This window comes from Martes martes, assembly GCF_963455335.1.
Source record: "Martes martes genome assembly, chromosome: 9".
Classification (NCBI taxonomy): Eukaryota; Metazoa; Chordata; class Mammalia; order Carnivora; family Mustelidae; genus Martes; species Martes martes.
In genome coordinates this window covers 20,204,681-20,218,576 of record NC_137896.1, presented here as the reverse complement: position 1 = coordinate 20,218,576, position 13,896 = coordinate 20,204,681, and the positions used below count along the sequence as shown (strand labels likewise).

The 13,896-nt window shown below is 39.0% G+C and overlaps 1 protein-coding gene across 2 annotated transcripts in view; it reads left to right on the top strand.

The window, feature by feature from the left end:
* Positions 1 to 431: 431 nt before the first annotated feature.
* The window catches only part of RALGAPB (Ral GTPase activating protein non-catalytic subunit beta), a gene marked incomplete at its 5' end in the record, with an annotated part of 67,092 nt that continues 53,627 nt past the window's right edge, over positions 432 to 13,896 (top strand). For both annotated transcript variants that reach the window (XM_080814518.1, XM_080814517.1), the window contains 4 exons: positions 432 to 617; positions 3,586 to 3,788; positions 9,160 to 9,323; positions 10,945 to 11,131. In XM_080814518.1, coding sequence (XP_080670644.1) covers positions 432 to 617; positions 3,586 to 3,788; positions 9,160 to 9,323; positions 10,945 to 11,131 — 740 coding nt within the window. The remainder of the gene's footprint in view (positions 618 to 3,585; positions 3,789 to 9,159; positions 9,324 to 10,944; positions 11,132 to 13,896) is intronic.

Here is a 13,896-nt window from a genome sequence, read left to right as displayed (position 1 = left end):
AGTAAACTCTTTCCTTTGTCTTCCTTTCTAGTTAGGGCACTTCATTCTGTATCTTTTTCTCTCCTGGAACATAGAATGAGGAGGTCTCCCTCTTGTTATGAGAACCAGGTCAGATCATTTTATCCCCCTGCACAGTGGTATCTGTCCCAGTTCTGCTCCAGGGTTTCTGAGGCTCTTTTGGGGAGGTGCTCAGACAGGTAGGAAGGGTCTGCCTTCCTACCTGATCTTGCTGTGAGGCTGTTTCAGGACATTTTCAAAACATGTAGATGTGTTTTTTTTCTGTCTGCTTGGTAGTGTGTTTGTAGCTGCTTTATCTTACCATGTAGGGCAAATCTGTGTTTTATTGATTTCTATTAATTTACAACAGTGTAATTTAACAGAAATTTTTTTTGTCTTTTCAGGTGCCATTTGGATAGTCCTTTAGCGGCACGATGTACTCTGAGTGGAGGTCACTGCATTTGGTGATTCAGAATGATCAGGGCCACACGAGTGTGCTGCACAGCTATCCAGAGAGCGTTGGGCGAGAGGTGGCAAATGCAGTGGTCCATCCCCTTGGGCAGGCCTTAGGTACCCCTTCAGTGGCTGGTAGTGAGAGTTTGTTAAAAACTGACAAAGAAGTAAGTGTTTCTTCATTTCATTCTACTGTGTGAAAACAGAATTTTGTTACTGAAGAATTTATTTGGCATTGTCCTTTTAATGGGTTTCTGTCCAATACAGTGCAACTTACTTAATTTTGACCTTTGGGCTGAGGGTTGGGGCTGAGAGTTCATGGGGGTCAAGGAATAGGTTGTACTGTTGTGCTGCTAGCCCCTTACTAGCCAGGCCCAATTCTCCACTTGAGCTGTGTACCCAAGACAGAGGCTTAAGTGTCAGGCCCTTTCTCTTAAGCTCTGGGCCCAGTCTTCAGATTTTTATTCAGACGTGTGTTTGGAAGGTCTTCACTGCTCCTCCCATATGGCCTCTAACTGAAGGCCTGTCATGTGTCAAGTTTTCAGGCTACACATACACACTGAACTTGAGGCCCCCCTGTGTCTCCATGTCTGCCTACCCTTACCTATCTCTCAGGTTTAAGGGTGCTGCAGAGCAGCTAAGCCCGTATGGCTGTGAGCCCAAGTGGTTGGAATGGGGGTTGTGTTTGCTGTCTCTAAAGATAAGAGCTCTTAGAGTGGCTCGGCCTGGAGGTGGTCCTCTATTCTTGAGTTCAAGTGACTGGGCTGAAGTGAAGTTTTAAGGGTTAGGTCATGAAGGGACCCTGAAAATGGAGGGATACAGGAACTTGCTAGTGTGATGTCTGGCTAAGATACGGAATTAGAACTTTGTCTCTGTGCTTGAGGAAGTTTATACAACCTTCAGACTTTGGGTTAGTTTATTTTCCAGACCCACTTTTTCTCCCCGTTACTTTTTTATTTCTTTCTGATGAAGGAGAGATTAGATTTAATCTAGATAGAAGACTGGATACAAGACCAAATCTTACAGCTCTAAAGGCAGTTTATTTGCCCTCTGCAGGCCATGGGTTGCTGGAGGATGAAGCCCCTCAGTCTGAGGAGCGTTTTTCTCTCTTCAGAGTACCTTAGCAGAGACTTACCCTGAGGACCAGCGCTTGCCCTGGTGCACTCTCCTCTTGGTGGGTCTGTAATCTTCTCCTGGGAAGAGATGGCACATGAGTGGATAGAGGTGCTCTGGTGCAGCCCTTGTTTGTTGTCCGTCCTCACCCTTAAAAAGATACGAGAGAATAGTCCTTGAATCCACTGTCCTCTAGAATTACACAACTGAACTATTATGAAGGTATCACCAGAGATGTTTTCTCCTTTGTCGTTTCATCTGACAATTACAGACTTGCAGTCCCTTTTAAAATCCCTTCTTATGCGTGGTTCAGTTCCTCCTACCCTCCTATATTTGTCACAGCTTCACTGTGGTGTTAGAGCCTTTAAAGTTTATCACTGTTGTAGATAATACTGTATTTATTGTCTATGTTATATTGCTGTTAACATGATTTTACCCTTAGTCGTTGCGGTTGTTTTTGAGCTTAAATTTTTCTCTACCTGTATTTATCTTGTTAGATTCAACTTTTGTTTTAAACTGTTGAAGTCTTTTTGAATCCTGAATTTCTATATAACAAGTTAGCTATCCATTTTAGCTTTGTGATAGCTACAGATGGTTAGCCTATAGTCTGTTTTTCTCTCTTTTCCTAAGTAAAAATCTCGGCAGGCCCTTTGGCATGCCACTGGGCACCTTCTTCAAAATGGTCTTGGTGCATTAACCCACTGTGTTCTCTCATCTTGTATTTCAACAACTTAAAATGCAGCCATTTTACCTTCCTCTGGGCCATAGGTCTCCATCTTGTCAAAAGAATATCCTGCATCTGACCACATTTCCTGGTCCCCCTTAGCCAGGCAAGACTATTGATAGGATATGGTGGGAGTAGCTTCAGATGTCTAGCCGGAAGATTAGGGTCCAAGTTTTCAGTTTTACCGTTTCCAAACCAGTGACTTGGGCCAAACTGCTTAATCTTCCTAAGGATCAGTTTTCTTATCTATAAAGTGAGGATAATTTAATCTCTCACACAGGGTTATTTTGATGGTTAGATGATATTTATGAAAATTGCTTTGTAAATTGCCAGGGTTATGCAATTGTCCACTGCCTTCATAGTAACCTTGTTAGTAAAGGAATGAAGCTTGACTGGCATGACTTGTTCTTTTTGAGTAGGCTGATTCCCAGTGATCATGCTTCCGTTGTATAAGTGCTCACTGATCATCTGCTTAGTAATTTGTCCCACAGTTTTGTCTGGAATTCACTGAAACTTTCCAGTCTACAGAATCTGGAATATTGTTTCATCCTCTCTTGCAGATTATGCTATTATGCTATTTCCCTTTCTGCTTATATCATATTCATTCTTCATGACTGTGGGCAGTGGTTTGGTAGTCGCTTAGACAAGTTCCCTCAGCCTCTATGATGTGATGCACATGGGTCAAGGGTCTGGCACTCATTTAGTGCAGCTAAGTGCCTTGTTAAGATCTTACCAGCTTAAGTCCCTTCTCACTTGTGTGTGTTCTTACCTTCCCATGTTAATTATTTTCTTTGGCAGAAAAAGTCACAGAATAAGAGTTGAGCAGGTTGTATTCTTTCCTGGTTGCTTGTTAATGTTGCATAATCTAGAAATGGATATGATTGAATTTATATATATGATTTCCTAAATGACACACATACCTATATACAAATTAAAAGGAGAAATAAAGCTAAAATTTTCTGTGTTTCTGTGCCTCCAGTCTCTAGAGAAAATCAAGATGGCCCATAATTGCTTTTTATTTCACATAACAAACAATATCTAAAGGGTAATAGCCAACATGGGTTTAATATTTAGAAATAAATTATTTTTTTCTTAAATATTTTGCTTAGGAAATGTTGTCTGAATATATTTTTTCCATGGAAAGTGCATTCTTGAAAATAAATCTGATGATACAAAGTTGAGATGGATATACCACTTGAGAGGTTTCTGGTAATAAAAGAGGTCAATATTTTAAATCAGTCTACTGAAATATAGTAGAGATGTGTGATAGTGCTGTATGTATATTTTCTTTTGTTTAGGTGAAATGGACTATGGAAGTAATTTGCTATGGACTGACCCTTCCACTGGATGGAGAGACTGTAAAATATTGTGTTGATGTATATACAGATTGGATTATGGCTTTAGTATTGCCGAAAGATTCTATTCCGTTGCCAGTTATTAAAGAGCCTAATCTATATGTTCAAAGTATATTAAAACACCTGCAAAATCTTTTTGTACCAAGGTAAGCTATACCTGTCTGTCTGGTCTGTTATCAGGATCATAATAAAATACTCATAAATGTTACTATTTTATATAAGTAGGAACTGATTTCATTGTTAGTCTTTTGAAAAGTAACTTTCATTACTGTTCAAAGAATGTATTAATATGAATGATGAGAGAGATGGGCTTATAGCATGTTTACTAAGTGTTTTTAACAAGTGTATGTTCATTAAAGGCTTTTGGTTTCGTTTCAAAGAGCTGATAGCTGTTAGATATTAAAATGTTATGACCCCTTTCCCCTCCTTTCAAAAAACATACTTTTGCCTATCATAATTTTTTTCTCCACTTAAGCTAAAGGCAACTAAACCTTCTACCTTAAAATGAATCTTTCCTATGAGAGAAAGAAGACATTGAAGTAAGCAGACTTGAAGTTATTATGGGCAAATTTGTAGTAGACCAAAAGATTTTGTTAGCAGTTTGTTACTGATTTTTTTTTCTCCTATCTTCTGAGACGATGACCTTAAATATCATAATATGGGATATGTACCTTATTTGGGCTTAAAATTTTTTTTCCAGGGGCACTTGGGTGCCTCAGTCAGTTAAGTGACAGCCTTCAGCTCAGGTCATGATCTCAGGGTCCTGGGATCAAGCCCCATGCTGGGCTGCCCACTATGGAGTCTGTTTCTCCCTTTCCCCTGCTTGTGCTCTCCCCCTCTTGCACTCTCTGTCTCAAATAAATAAATAATCTTTTTTTTTCATATAAATAAATAATCTTAAAAAAATTTTTTTTTCCAATTCTAAAAGATCATATGTCATTGTAAAGAGTTTGGGAAATATAGAAAATAGTGGAGAAGAAAGCATTAATTAGTTTCTTATCCATTCATGAGGATTTCCTTTAAGAAAAACCTGTCTTTAGCTGTTTTTTAATGTCTTTGAAAGAGGCAAAGGGGCTTGCTTCCTTTTGGAAAAGTTCTTTTTTTTTTTTTTTTAAGATATTTTTATTTGTTTATTTGTCAGAGAGAGAGGGAGAGCGCGCGAGCACAGGCAGAGTGGCTGGCAGAGACAGAGAGAGAAGCAGGCTCCCTGCGGAGCAAGGAGCCTGATCTGGGACTCGATCCCAGCACGCTGGGATCATGACCTGAGCTGAAGGCAGCCGCTCAACCAACTGAGCCACCCAGGCGTCCTTGGAAAAGTTCTTATTACAGCTTTTTCTTTATCAGATGGTGAGAGACTTTGAATCATCCAAAACCACTCTATAAATTTTTAACCTTTTAAATTTAGAAGGAAGATTACTTTGGAGGCTCCTGGCTGGCTCAGTTGGTAGAGCATGCAACTCTTCATTTCAGGGTTGTGAGTTTGAGCCCTACAAGTGGTGTAGAGTTTACTTTAAAAATTATCATTTTTTAAAACTTTATTTATTTATTAGTGAGTGAGCGAGCGAGAGAGAGCACGAGTCGGGGGAGGGCTGGAGGGAGAGGGACAGGCAGACTCCCTCCACACTGAACAGGAAGCCCAACTCAGGGCTGGATTCCAGGACCCCGGGATCATGACCTGATCTGAAGGTAGATGTTTAACTGACTGAGCCACGTAAGTGCCCACCCAAAAAAAAATGTTTTTTAAGAGTTTTAGAAGGAAGTTTACTTTGTAAAATTTGAATTAAAAAAAAAACCAAAACTCATTGAGAACTGTGATGTGTAGGATCGAGTATAAACTCCTTGCCTTTTGTGAAATGCTGGCTATAACCTAGGCAGATTATCTACTGCTAATTCTGCGTGAGCCCTGCTCATTGGTCAGACTCATAAATTAAACATTCCCTTAAGACTCCTTAATGATCTTCCTCATCTTCTTCTGCCCTTTTGTCATCTTCTTCCTCTTCTCCCTCTCCTAGTTGTCCACATCTCATTCTTGTTGGTTCATCTTAAGTCCTGCCTTATAAACAGAAGCCTTGGGCGCCTGTGGCTCAGTGAGTTAAGCCGCTGCCCTCAGCTCAGGTCATGATCTCAGGGTCCTGGGATCAAGTCCCGCGTCGGGCTCTCTGCTCGGTGGGGAGCCTGCTTCTCCCTCCACTTCTCTCTGCCTGCCTCTCTGCCTACTTGTGATCTCTCTCTGTCAAATAAATAAATAAAATCTTAAAAAAAAAAAAAAAAAACAGAAACCTTGCTTGACCATCCAGCCCCACAGTGATCATACCTTTTTCTGAACCAGTGTGGTACTTCCTGTGTCACTCTTTTATGTCTTCACTATTTTATTGTTTATCTTTTAATATGTGTGTGTCTCATTTTCCCAGCTAACCAGCTTGAAGGCAAGAACTAGGTTTTACATATTTGGGGCTTCCACAGTACCTGGTGCAGTACTTACATTATTAGAGGTGTGAGTTAAATATTTGTTGCTTGTATTTATTGATTTCAAATAGGAGTAGTAACAGGAAGTAGTTGACAGTGATTAGCATATTATTTTTGTCTAAGCAGACTCTTCTAAAATGGTGTAATAGTTTTAATGCTTTTGTCGTTCCATGTAGAAGACTAATTTGCTGGCCTTTTTCCTTGGGCATGGGACAGTCTGATGAGTAGTATTGTCACTGTGTTTCTTTCCTGTTTGCTCTCTTACCACCTGTCTGTCCTCAATTCATTTGTATTGATGAAAAATAGCAATGGCATTTGAGTTAATTGGGCTTTTGCTTTTTTTCCCTTTTGAGAACATGAGTACCTTGTTCATTAACTTTTTTTCTCAAGAGTGTGTGTGCATTCTTCAGAGAGGATATTGGACGGAGTCCTAGAGTTCTCCTGGCCAATAGTGTCTTAGGGAGCTGAATATTTTCAGTGCTAAATATTGGGAGTTATGATCTTCTCTCCCTTTTTTGGAAGTATCAGTTTTTGTTTTGTTTTGTTTTGTTTTATTTTAAATTCAGATCACAAAATTGTCCTCAAGCTTACTTAGTTGTTTTTATAAAAAGTAACACTCAAAATAGAAGAAACTTGTTACCACTTTGCTAGAGTTAAGTCAGTGGGGGTAACCTTTCTCTTTTTGCCTATCAGTTTGATCTCTTTTGTTTATTTGCATAATAGAGTGAAGAGTGAATCACCTTTTATTTATTTGTTTTTAAAAGATTTTATTTATTTATTTGACAGAGATCACAAGTAGGCAGAGAAGCAGGCAGAGAGAGAGGGGGAAGCAGGCTTCCTGCTGAGCAGAGAGCCCGATATGGGGCTCAATCCCAGGACCCTGGGATCATGACCTGAGCTGAAGGCAGAGGCTTTAACCCACTGAGCCACCCAGGCGCCCCGAGTGTATCATCTTTTAAAATTGATTAGGGTTTTCATTACTCAAATATGTTGTAGTTTAAAAAATGTAATACTCTTCTAAAGCAGTGGTTGATAAACTTTTTTGATAAAGAGCCAGATAGTAAATATTTTAGGCTTTGTGGACTATGTGGTGTCTGTTCTAATTACTCAGCTCTGCTGATGTAGAGAAAGTAGCCACAGAAAATGTGTAAATGAATGAACATGGCAGTATTCCAGGACAACTTCAACAAAATCAGATGGCAGACCAGATTTGACCCATGGGCTATAGTTCACCGGCTCTTGTTCTGAGAACAGTTTTTCTGACGATCACAAGTTCTTTTTGAAAATATTGGGGGGAGGGGTGCCTGGCTGGCTCAGTGGGTTAAAGCCTCTGCCTTCGGCTCAGGTCATGATCCCAGAGCCCTGAGATCGAGCCCCACATCGGACTCTCTGCTCCGCAGGGAGCCTGCTTCCTCCTCTCTCTGCCTGCCTCTCTGCCTACTCGTGATCTCTGCTGTCCAGTAAATAAATTTAAAAAAAAAAAAAAATCTTAAAAAAAAAGAAAATGTTGGGGGGAAAGGAAAATCGTGTTTAGACCTTTCTGCTTATTTTTAAGCAAAAATGATGTAAAATGAAGTAAATGAAGTAAAGATGATCTTGTTTCTCTTAGCTTTAGAAACTTGAACACTGTTCCTGAATTTAGGTCTTCTTTGTGAGGCTACAGTTACCTACAGAGCAGATGTTTCCTTTTGTACCAGTGGACAGGTACCTGGAAATAGTGGGTAGGCCTAGATTACTAGCTTGGAGTCTTATCACTAGCTTGGCAGAGTGTCAACCCCAGAGCTATTCTTATTTCTTATTCTGGACTTCTTGTATGACTAGATGAGATTTGGGGCTATTATACAGTTTTGTACTGTTCTTCAAGTAGCCAGTGCCGCAGACACAAACTTGAGCCTCATGGCTTCGCATGTACTGGATTCACCTCTAGCTGAATGTAGGACATCTCCCTGCTCTTTGGGGATCTTGGTCTTTCCTAGGTGAGAGGTAGGACTTCTTTAGGAAAAACTTAGTGGTGTCATTTGTAACTTTAAGGTATGTGTCTGGTTTTCTGGGCCATAGCCCAGAATCTGAGAATCTTCTATCCTCAGGTTGGGGCGGGAGTGGTAAGTCCAATTGTTTCATTTTCTGGATTTTTTATCAGCTCTTTGTGATATAAGTCATAATATAGAAATTGTCAAGATTTATTTCAGTACTGTTAGTTACTAGGTTTCACATAGTAAGTCAGGAGGCCAACTCACCACTCATTTATGCATTGAATTTCCTACTATTCTCAAAATTCTCAGGTGGTCTGCTTTGCAAAGTAGGGATAAGGGGCTGGGGCTTGGACCTCTGTCTTCAACTCTAGCCCCAGTACTTTGATCTGTTTTGTTCTCTTGAGAAAAAATGGTCCTATAAACTAAAGAGAGTTTTAAAACTTTTTTTCTGGAGTATCTTAGGAACCATTGGAACCCCCATCTTAGGTTAAGGTGCCTTTTTTATTAGAACAGCAGTAACAGGGTGCTCACTTCTGAGGCAGTTGCCTCCATATCTCATCAGTTTCAGGGACCTGTGAGGATATTCCCTTGGGTCTGTAGGCTCTTCTCTAGCAGACATTAGCCTCAAAGGGACTGTGAACACCAAGAATTCACATTCTAAATTCTCGTGAATGTGTGTTTAAAAATTTTTTAAAAGAATACAAAGGGCATTGTGCTTCAGTGTGAGCAACAGAAGGGGCTGTGGGTATTTACTCATTCACTCAGGAGAAAATGGTGTGCCTGTTACGTTGTCAGGTACATTTTAGACTTAGAAAATCCAGAGGTGAAACTTACATTCTACTATTCCCCCCTGCCCGGGAGCTTTTCAAGCTCTCATAGGAATGGTGGGTTGAGATCCCAGAGAGCCAAACTATGGTGGCAAAATAGCTTTGAATTGAAGAGGCTGTGCCTTGTCCTGCCTTCTGATGCTCTTAGGGAGTGTCATTGGACCATTGCTTGCTGTGTCCATAAGTTGCCTGTCCTCAAGCCTTTGCTTTCTCTCCTCAAGGCTTGTCAGTGATGTATCTGTCTTCTTCAGACAGGAACAGGGCTCCAGTCAGATCCGACTATGCTTACAGGTCCTGAGAGCCATTCAGAAACTGGCCCGTGAGTCATCCATCATGGCACGAGAAACATGGGAAGTCTTACTGTTGTTTCTTCTGCAGATTAATGACATACTTCTAGCCCCGCCAACTGTTCAAGGTCTGTTTATGTTTTTTCTAATTTATTTCCAAGCTCTGGATACAGTTCACTTTAAACTCACTCAGTAGTAGACTGTAGGGATTTACAATTTGGGATGACATTGGACAAACTGAGGTTAACAGGTCTTAGAATGGAGGCCCTCATAGGCACAACATAAAGTTATTTTACTTTCAGTGATGATTTTGCTAATGTAGGAGAGATTCGGTGCATGAATGAGTATTTGATAATGATAGGAACAGTAGGTTGTTCAGTCTATTAGGATAGAGGCTATATAAGAAACAGCTAACTGAAGTAGAACCTGTAAGTATTACACTTGATTGCAAAGTAGTTATCAAAGTAGACATTAACAACTTGATTAGCGGCAGAAGATATTTTGTTCAGCAAATGAAACCTGCAAAATCTTAATGGTTCTATTTGGAGGTATGACAATATGCCACTCATACCTTGTCATTAAGAGGCCTCCAGTTTTATGCCTTCAGATTGTATTTTAGAGGCCCTGCTATGTTACAGCATAGTGTATGTTACAGCATAGTATATACAAACTGTAAGTTGATATTCTGGTTCTAGGTTCCCTTGTTGCCTATTATCTGTGTAGTCATATGCAAGTGTGCACTTGCAAACTTGCACAAAGGCAGTGTCCAGGAAAGTATCTAAAAGAAATCAGAATTCCACTGTTGAAAATGAGTCCATAGTAGGAATACCTTGTCTGTTATGATGATAGCTAGGCAGTCATTGATTCATTAGCTCTTTGGTACACAGTCTCCATGCTAGGAATCTCAGCAACTCAGCACAGGCAGTTTCTCCCCTTCTGGGGCTCATTATTGTTGAAACTTCATTTGTGCTCATTTGAAATATGCATCCTTATAACTTTTCCTACTACTCCCAAGTTTGCCTTGTGGAGCTATGCAGAGTATAGACCACTACTTTTCTCCTAGTTCCAGGGCTCAGAGTGGAGGAACAGGTCTGTTTTCATGGTTGAGGCTCTGTCCTGCGCAGCACCGGTCCTTTTGCTCCCTTCTTTGTCTCCCTCTCCCCAAAGGGTAGCTTTCAAACACCTGTAAGTTTTACAACAAAGTTTTGAGGTAGAAAGACCTGGGTATTTGCTCTGATTCCTTTACTTACTGACTGTGTAAACTTGGAGAGGTTACTTAAATTTTCTCGTTTAAGTTTTCTCTTCTTCAAAATGTGTTTAATTGATAATTTATAAAAGATATAAGTCTCTGTCTTGCAGAATTAATGTGCAAAATATATGAGGTCATGTGCATAAACTAGTCAGCACAGAAACTGACCCAGTACCACACATCATAAACATCCGTCCTTCCCCTTCTCCTCTGTGTCTGTCCCACTTGCTGGAAGATAAAGATCTTTGATAAGAACTGAGCAGGGCAACTTGAAAACTTTATAAATGATAATTGGTTGATGTCGTCATGATTTTCTTCATAGGCCCTCCTAAGAATAGTTTCTCATTCTTACTTATTAAGTGGCTATTTGAAAGTCAGAACTTAACATTGCAATTATTTTGATTTTTTTGACCACTTATCCCAAATCAGTGAATTAAAGTTTGTTTTGTTTTGTTTTTTTTAAATAAGTATGCCAAAGATGTTTTCTTTTTGTTGGTAAGGTGGCATTGCTGAGAATCTAGCAGAGAAGTTGATTGGTGTTCTCTTTGAGGTTTGGTTACTAGCTTGTACTCGGTGCTTTCCAACACCACCTTATTGGAAAACAGCCAAGGAGATGGTGGCGAACTGGAGACACCACCCCGCAGTGGTGGAGCAGTGGAGCAAAGTCACCTGTGCACTCACTTCAAGGTAGGTTACCATCATTGACTTGCCTTCCTTCATCCACCTGGTCTAAGGCAGCTTTCTCCTAGTTCCATGTCTTCCTGGGATTCATGGAATATGTTCTGAAAAGTCCGTATCCTGTGTCTGTTATTACTTGCATTTTAGGTACAGAATCAAGCCACTTTTTATTTCTTTTTTATTTTTAAGGTTTTTTATTTATTTGAGAGAGTGAGAGAAAGAGATCACAAGCAGTAGGGGAGGGTAAAGGGAGAAATAGACTCCTCACTGGGCAGAAAAAGCCTGATGTGGGACTCGATCCCAGTGGGATCATGACCTGAGCTGAAGGCAGATGCCTAACCGACTGAGCCACCCAGGCGCTCTCAAGCCACTTTTTAAAAATGGATATACAGTTTGACTACTGCCTGGCAAACTTAAAACCTTTCAGATTAAGCAAGTATGGAGAAGCAGATAAATTTTGCACCCTGCCTCCCTTGCCAAAATCCCATTCTTATCTGATTACTAAAATACCATGATTATTATTTTCTAAAAAACCATAGAAAGGTATAAAAAAATTAAGTTCTTTAGAAATGCTATTATGTATATTTATACATAATTTTACAGAAATGAGACCATACTATAATGTGCTATATTATAACGAAAGTAGGTAGTTTGTTATATTAATTTTATTTTTTTTACCATTTATATGTAATGTGAGTAAACTTTAGGCTTTTTTTTTTTTGGACTTGTTTCTTCATTTCAGTTCTACATATTTTTTCCCTAAAGATTTTATTTATTTATTTATTTATTTATTTGAACAAGAGTGAGAGAGCACAAGAGAAGGGTGAGGGGCAGAGGGAGAAGCAGACTCCCTGCTGAGCAGGGAGCCTGATGTGGGGCTTGATCCCAGGACTCCGGAATCAAGACCTGAGTTGAAGCTAGATGCTTAACTGATTGAGCCACCAGGCACCCCTAATTCTACATATTTAAATATGTAACTCTAAAAGATGAGGATTCTTTTTAAAACATAATCACAGTACCATTATCGTACCTAAAAAAATTAACAGTTCTTTAATATCATTAGCCATTCAATGTTTAGATTTCCCTTGAATGCCTCCGGTTTTCTTTTGTTTGTTTGTTTTTATTGGGTTTTGTTTGTTTGTTTGTTTGTGGTTGATTCCATTGAATCAAAACAAACAAGGTTCACATATTGCATTTAATTGACATGTTTCTTAAGCCTTTCTTAAGCTATAGGTTCCTACTCTCTCGTTTTTTAGTTCTTTGTGGTTTTTGTTGAAGAAGCTGGGTTGTTTGTCTTAGAGTGTTTCCACATTCTGAATTTTTCTGATGATGTTCTAGTTGTGTTAATATGTTTCTCTGTCATCTGTGTTTCCTGTCAACTGGCAATTAGATCTAGAGACTTGATCTGATTTAGATTCCATGCGGGGAGAGGCAGTGTGAAGGCAGGAACAAATAACTTATAGGTAGCATTATGTATCAGATGGTAGACTGGTCTTTTTCTGAGTTTATGAAATGTTTATGTTTTTATCTTCATCATTATTTAAAGTAAGAAGTAGAGGTTTTAGAATACCCATTTGATTATTTTATATCTTAGTGAATGTCAAAATTATAAATCTAGTTTCAAATAATACTTAATTGAATTTAAATGGAAAAAGTAAATAAATGAAAAAACAAAAATTTTTAGAAAAAAAGTCATCTAAATAACACCTGTATCATGTTAAATAAATCAACTAATTTCTGCTCCAAAAAAATAAATACTTTTTATCTTGATTATAAAACCAATACATAATTTTTTTATTTTTTTAAAAGATTTTATTTATTTGACAGAGAGACACAGTACGAGCGGGAACACAAACGGGGATTGGGAGAGGGAGAAGCAGGCTTCCCACTGAGCTGGGAGCCCGATGTGGGGCTTGATCCCAGGACCCTGGGATCATGACCTGAGCCGAAGGCAGATGGTCAATTATTGAGCCCCCAGGCACCACAAAACCAATACATTTTTAAAATAGAAAACTTGGAAAAAAAAATAGAAAACTTGGAAGATATGGGGGAAACTGTCCATGATTTACAGATAACCAGTGTTAACATTTTTATTTATTTATTTATTTGACAGAGATCACAAGTAGGCAGGGAGGCAGGCAGAGAGACGGGGGGGGGGGGGGGGGGGGGGAGGGGGCGGGGAAGCCGGCTCCCTGCTGAGCAGAGAGTCCAATGTGGGGCTCGATCTCAGGACCCTGGGATCATGACCTGAACTGAAGGCAGAGGCTTAACCCACTGAGCCACCCAGGTGCCCTCAGTGTTAACATTTTAATGTATTTTTTCCATTTCTCTTTATAAAAAAAGTTTGAGATTATTCTATGTAGTATTACCTGCTTTTTTAATTTGATTCTTATCCCATTAATTACATGTACCTTTTCTGTTATTAAATCTTGAGATACTTTTAATGCTTTTGTAGTTTTTTGTTAGATAAATGAAGTTACAATTTATACAATAATTTCATTGTTCAGATGTTTATGTTCTTTAAAAATACTGTTTATATGAATACTTTATAGAAAGTCTGTATACTGGTTATTAAGATATAATTTCTAGCCATAAGGTAATTGAGTCAAAGGGCTTTGAACAGTTTAAATACATTTAGAATAGGACTATTAAATTAAGTAATTGAATTGTTGAATTACTTTTAAGTATTTAAGGTACACTATAAATTTAAGGCACACTATAAATTCTGAACTTCATGCAAGTTATATAGCAGTTATTATGGATAAATTACAGCC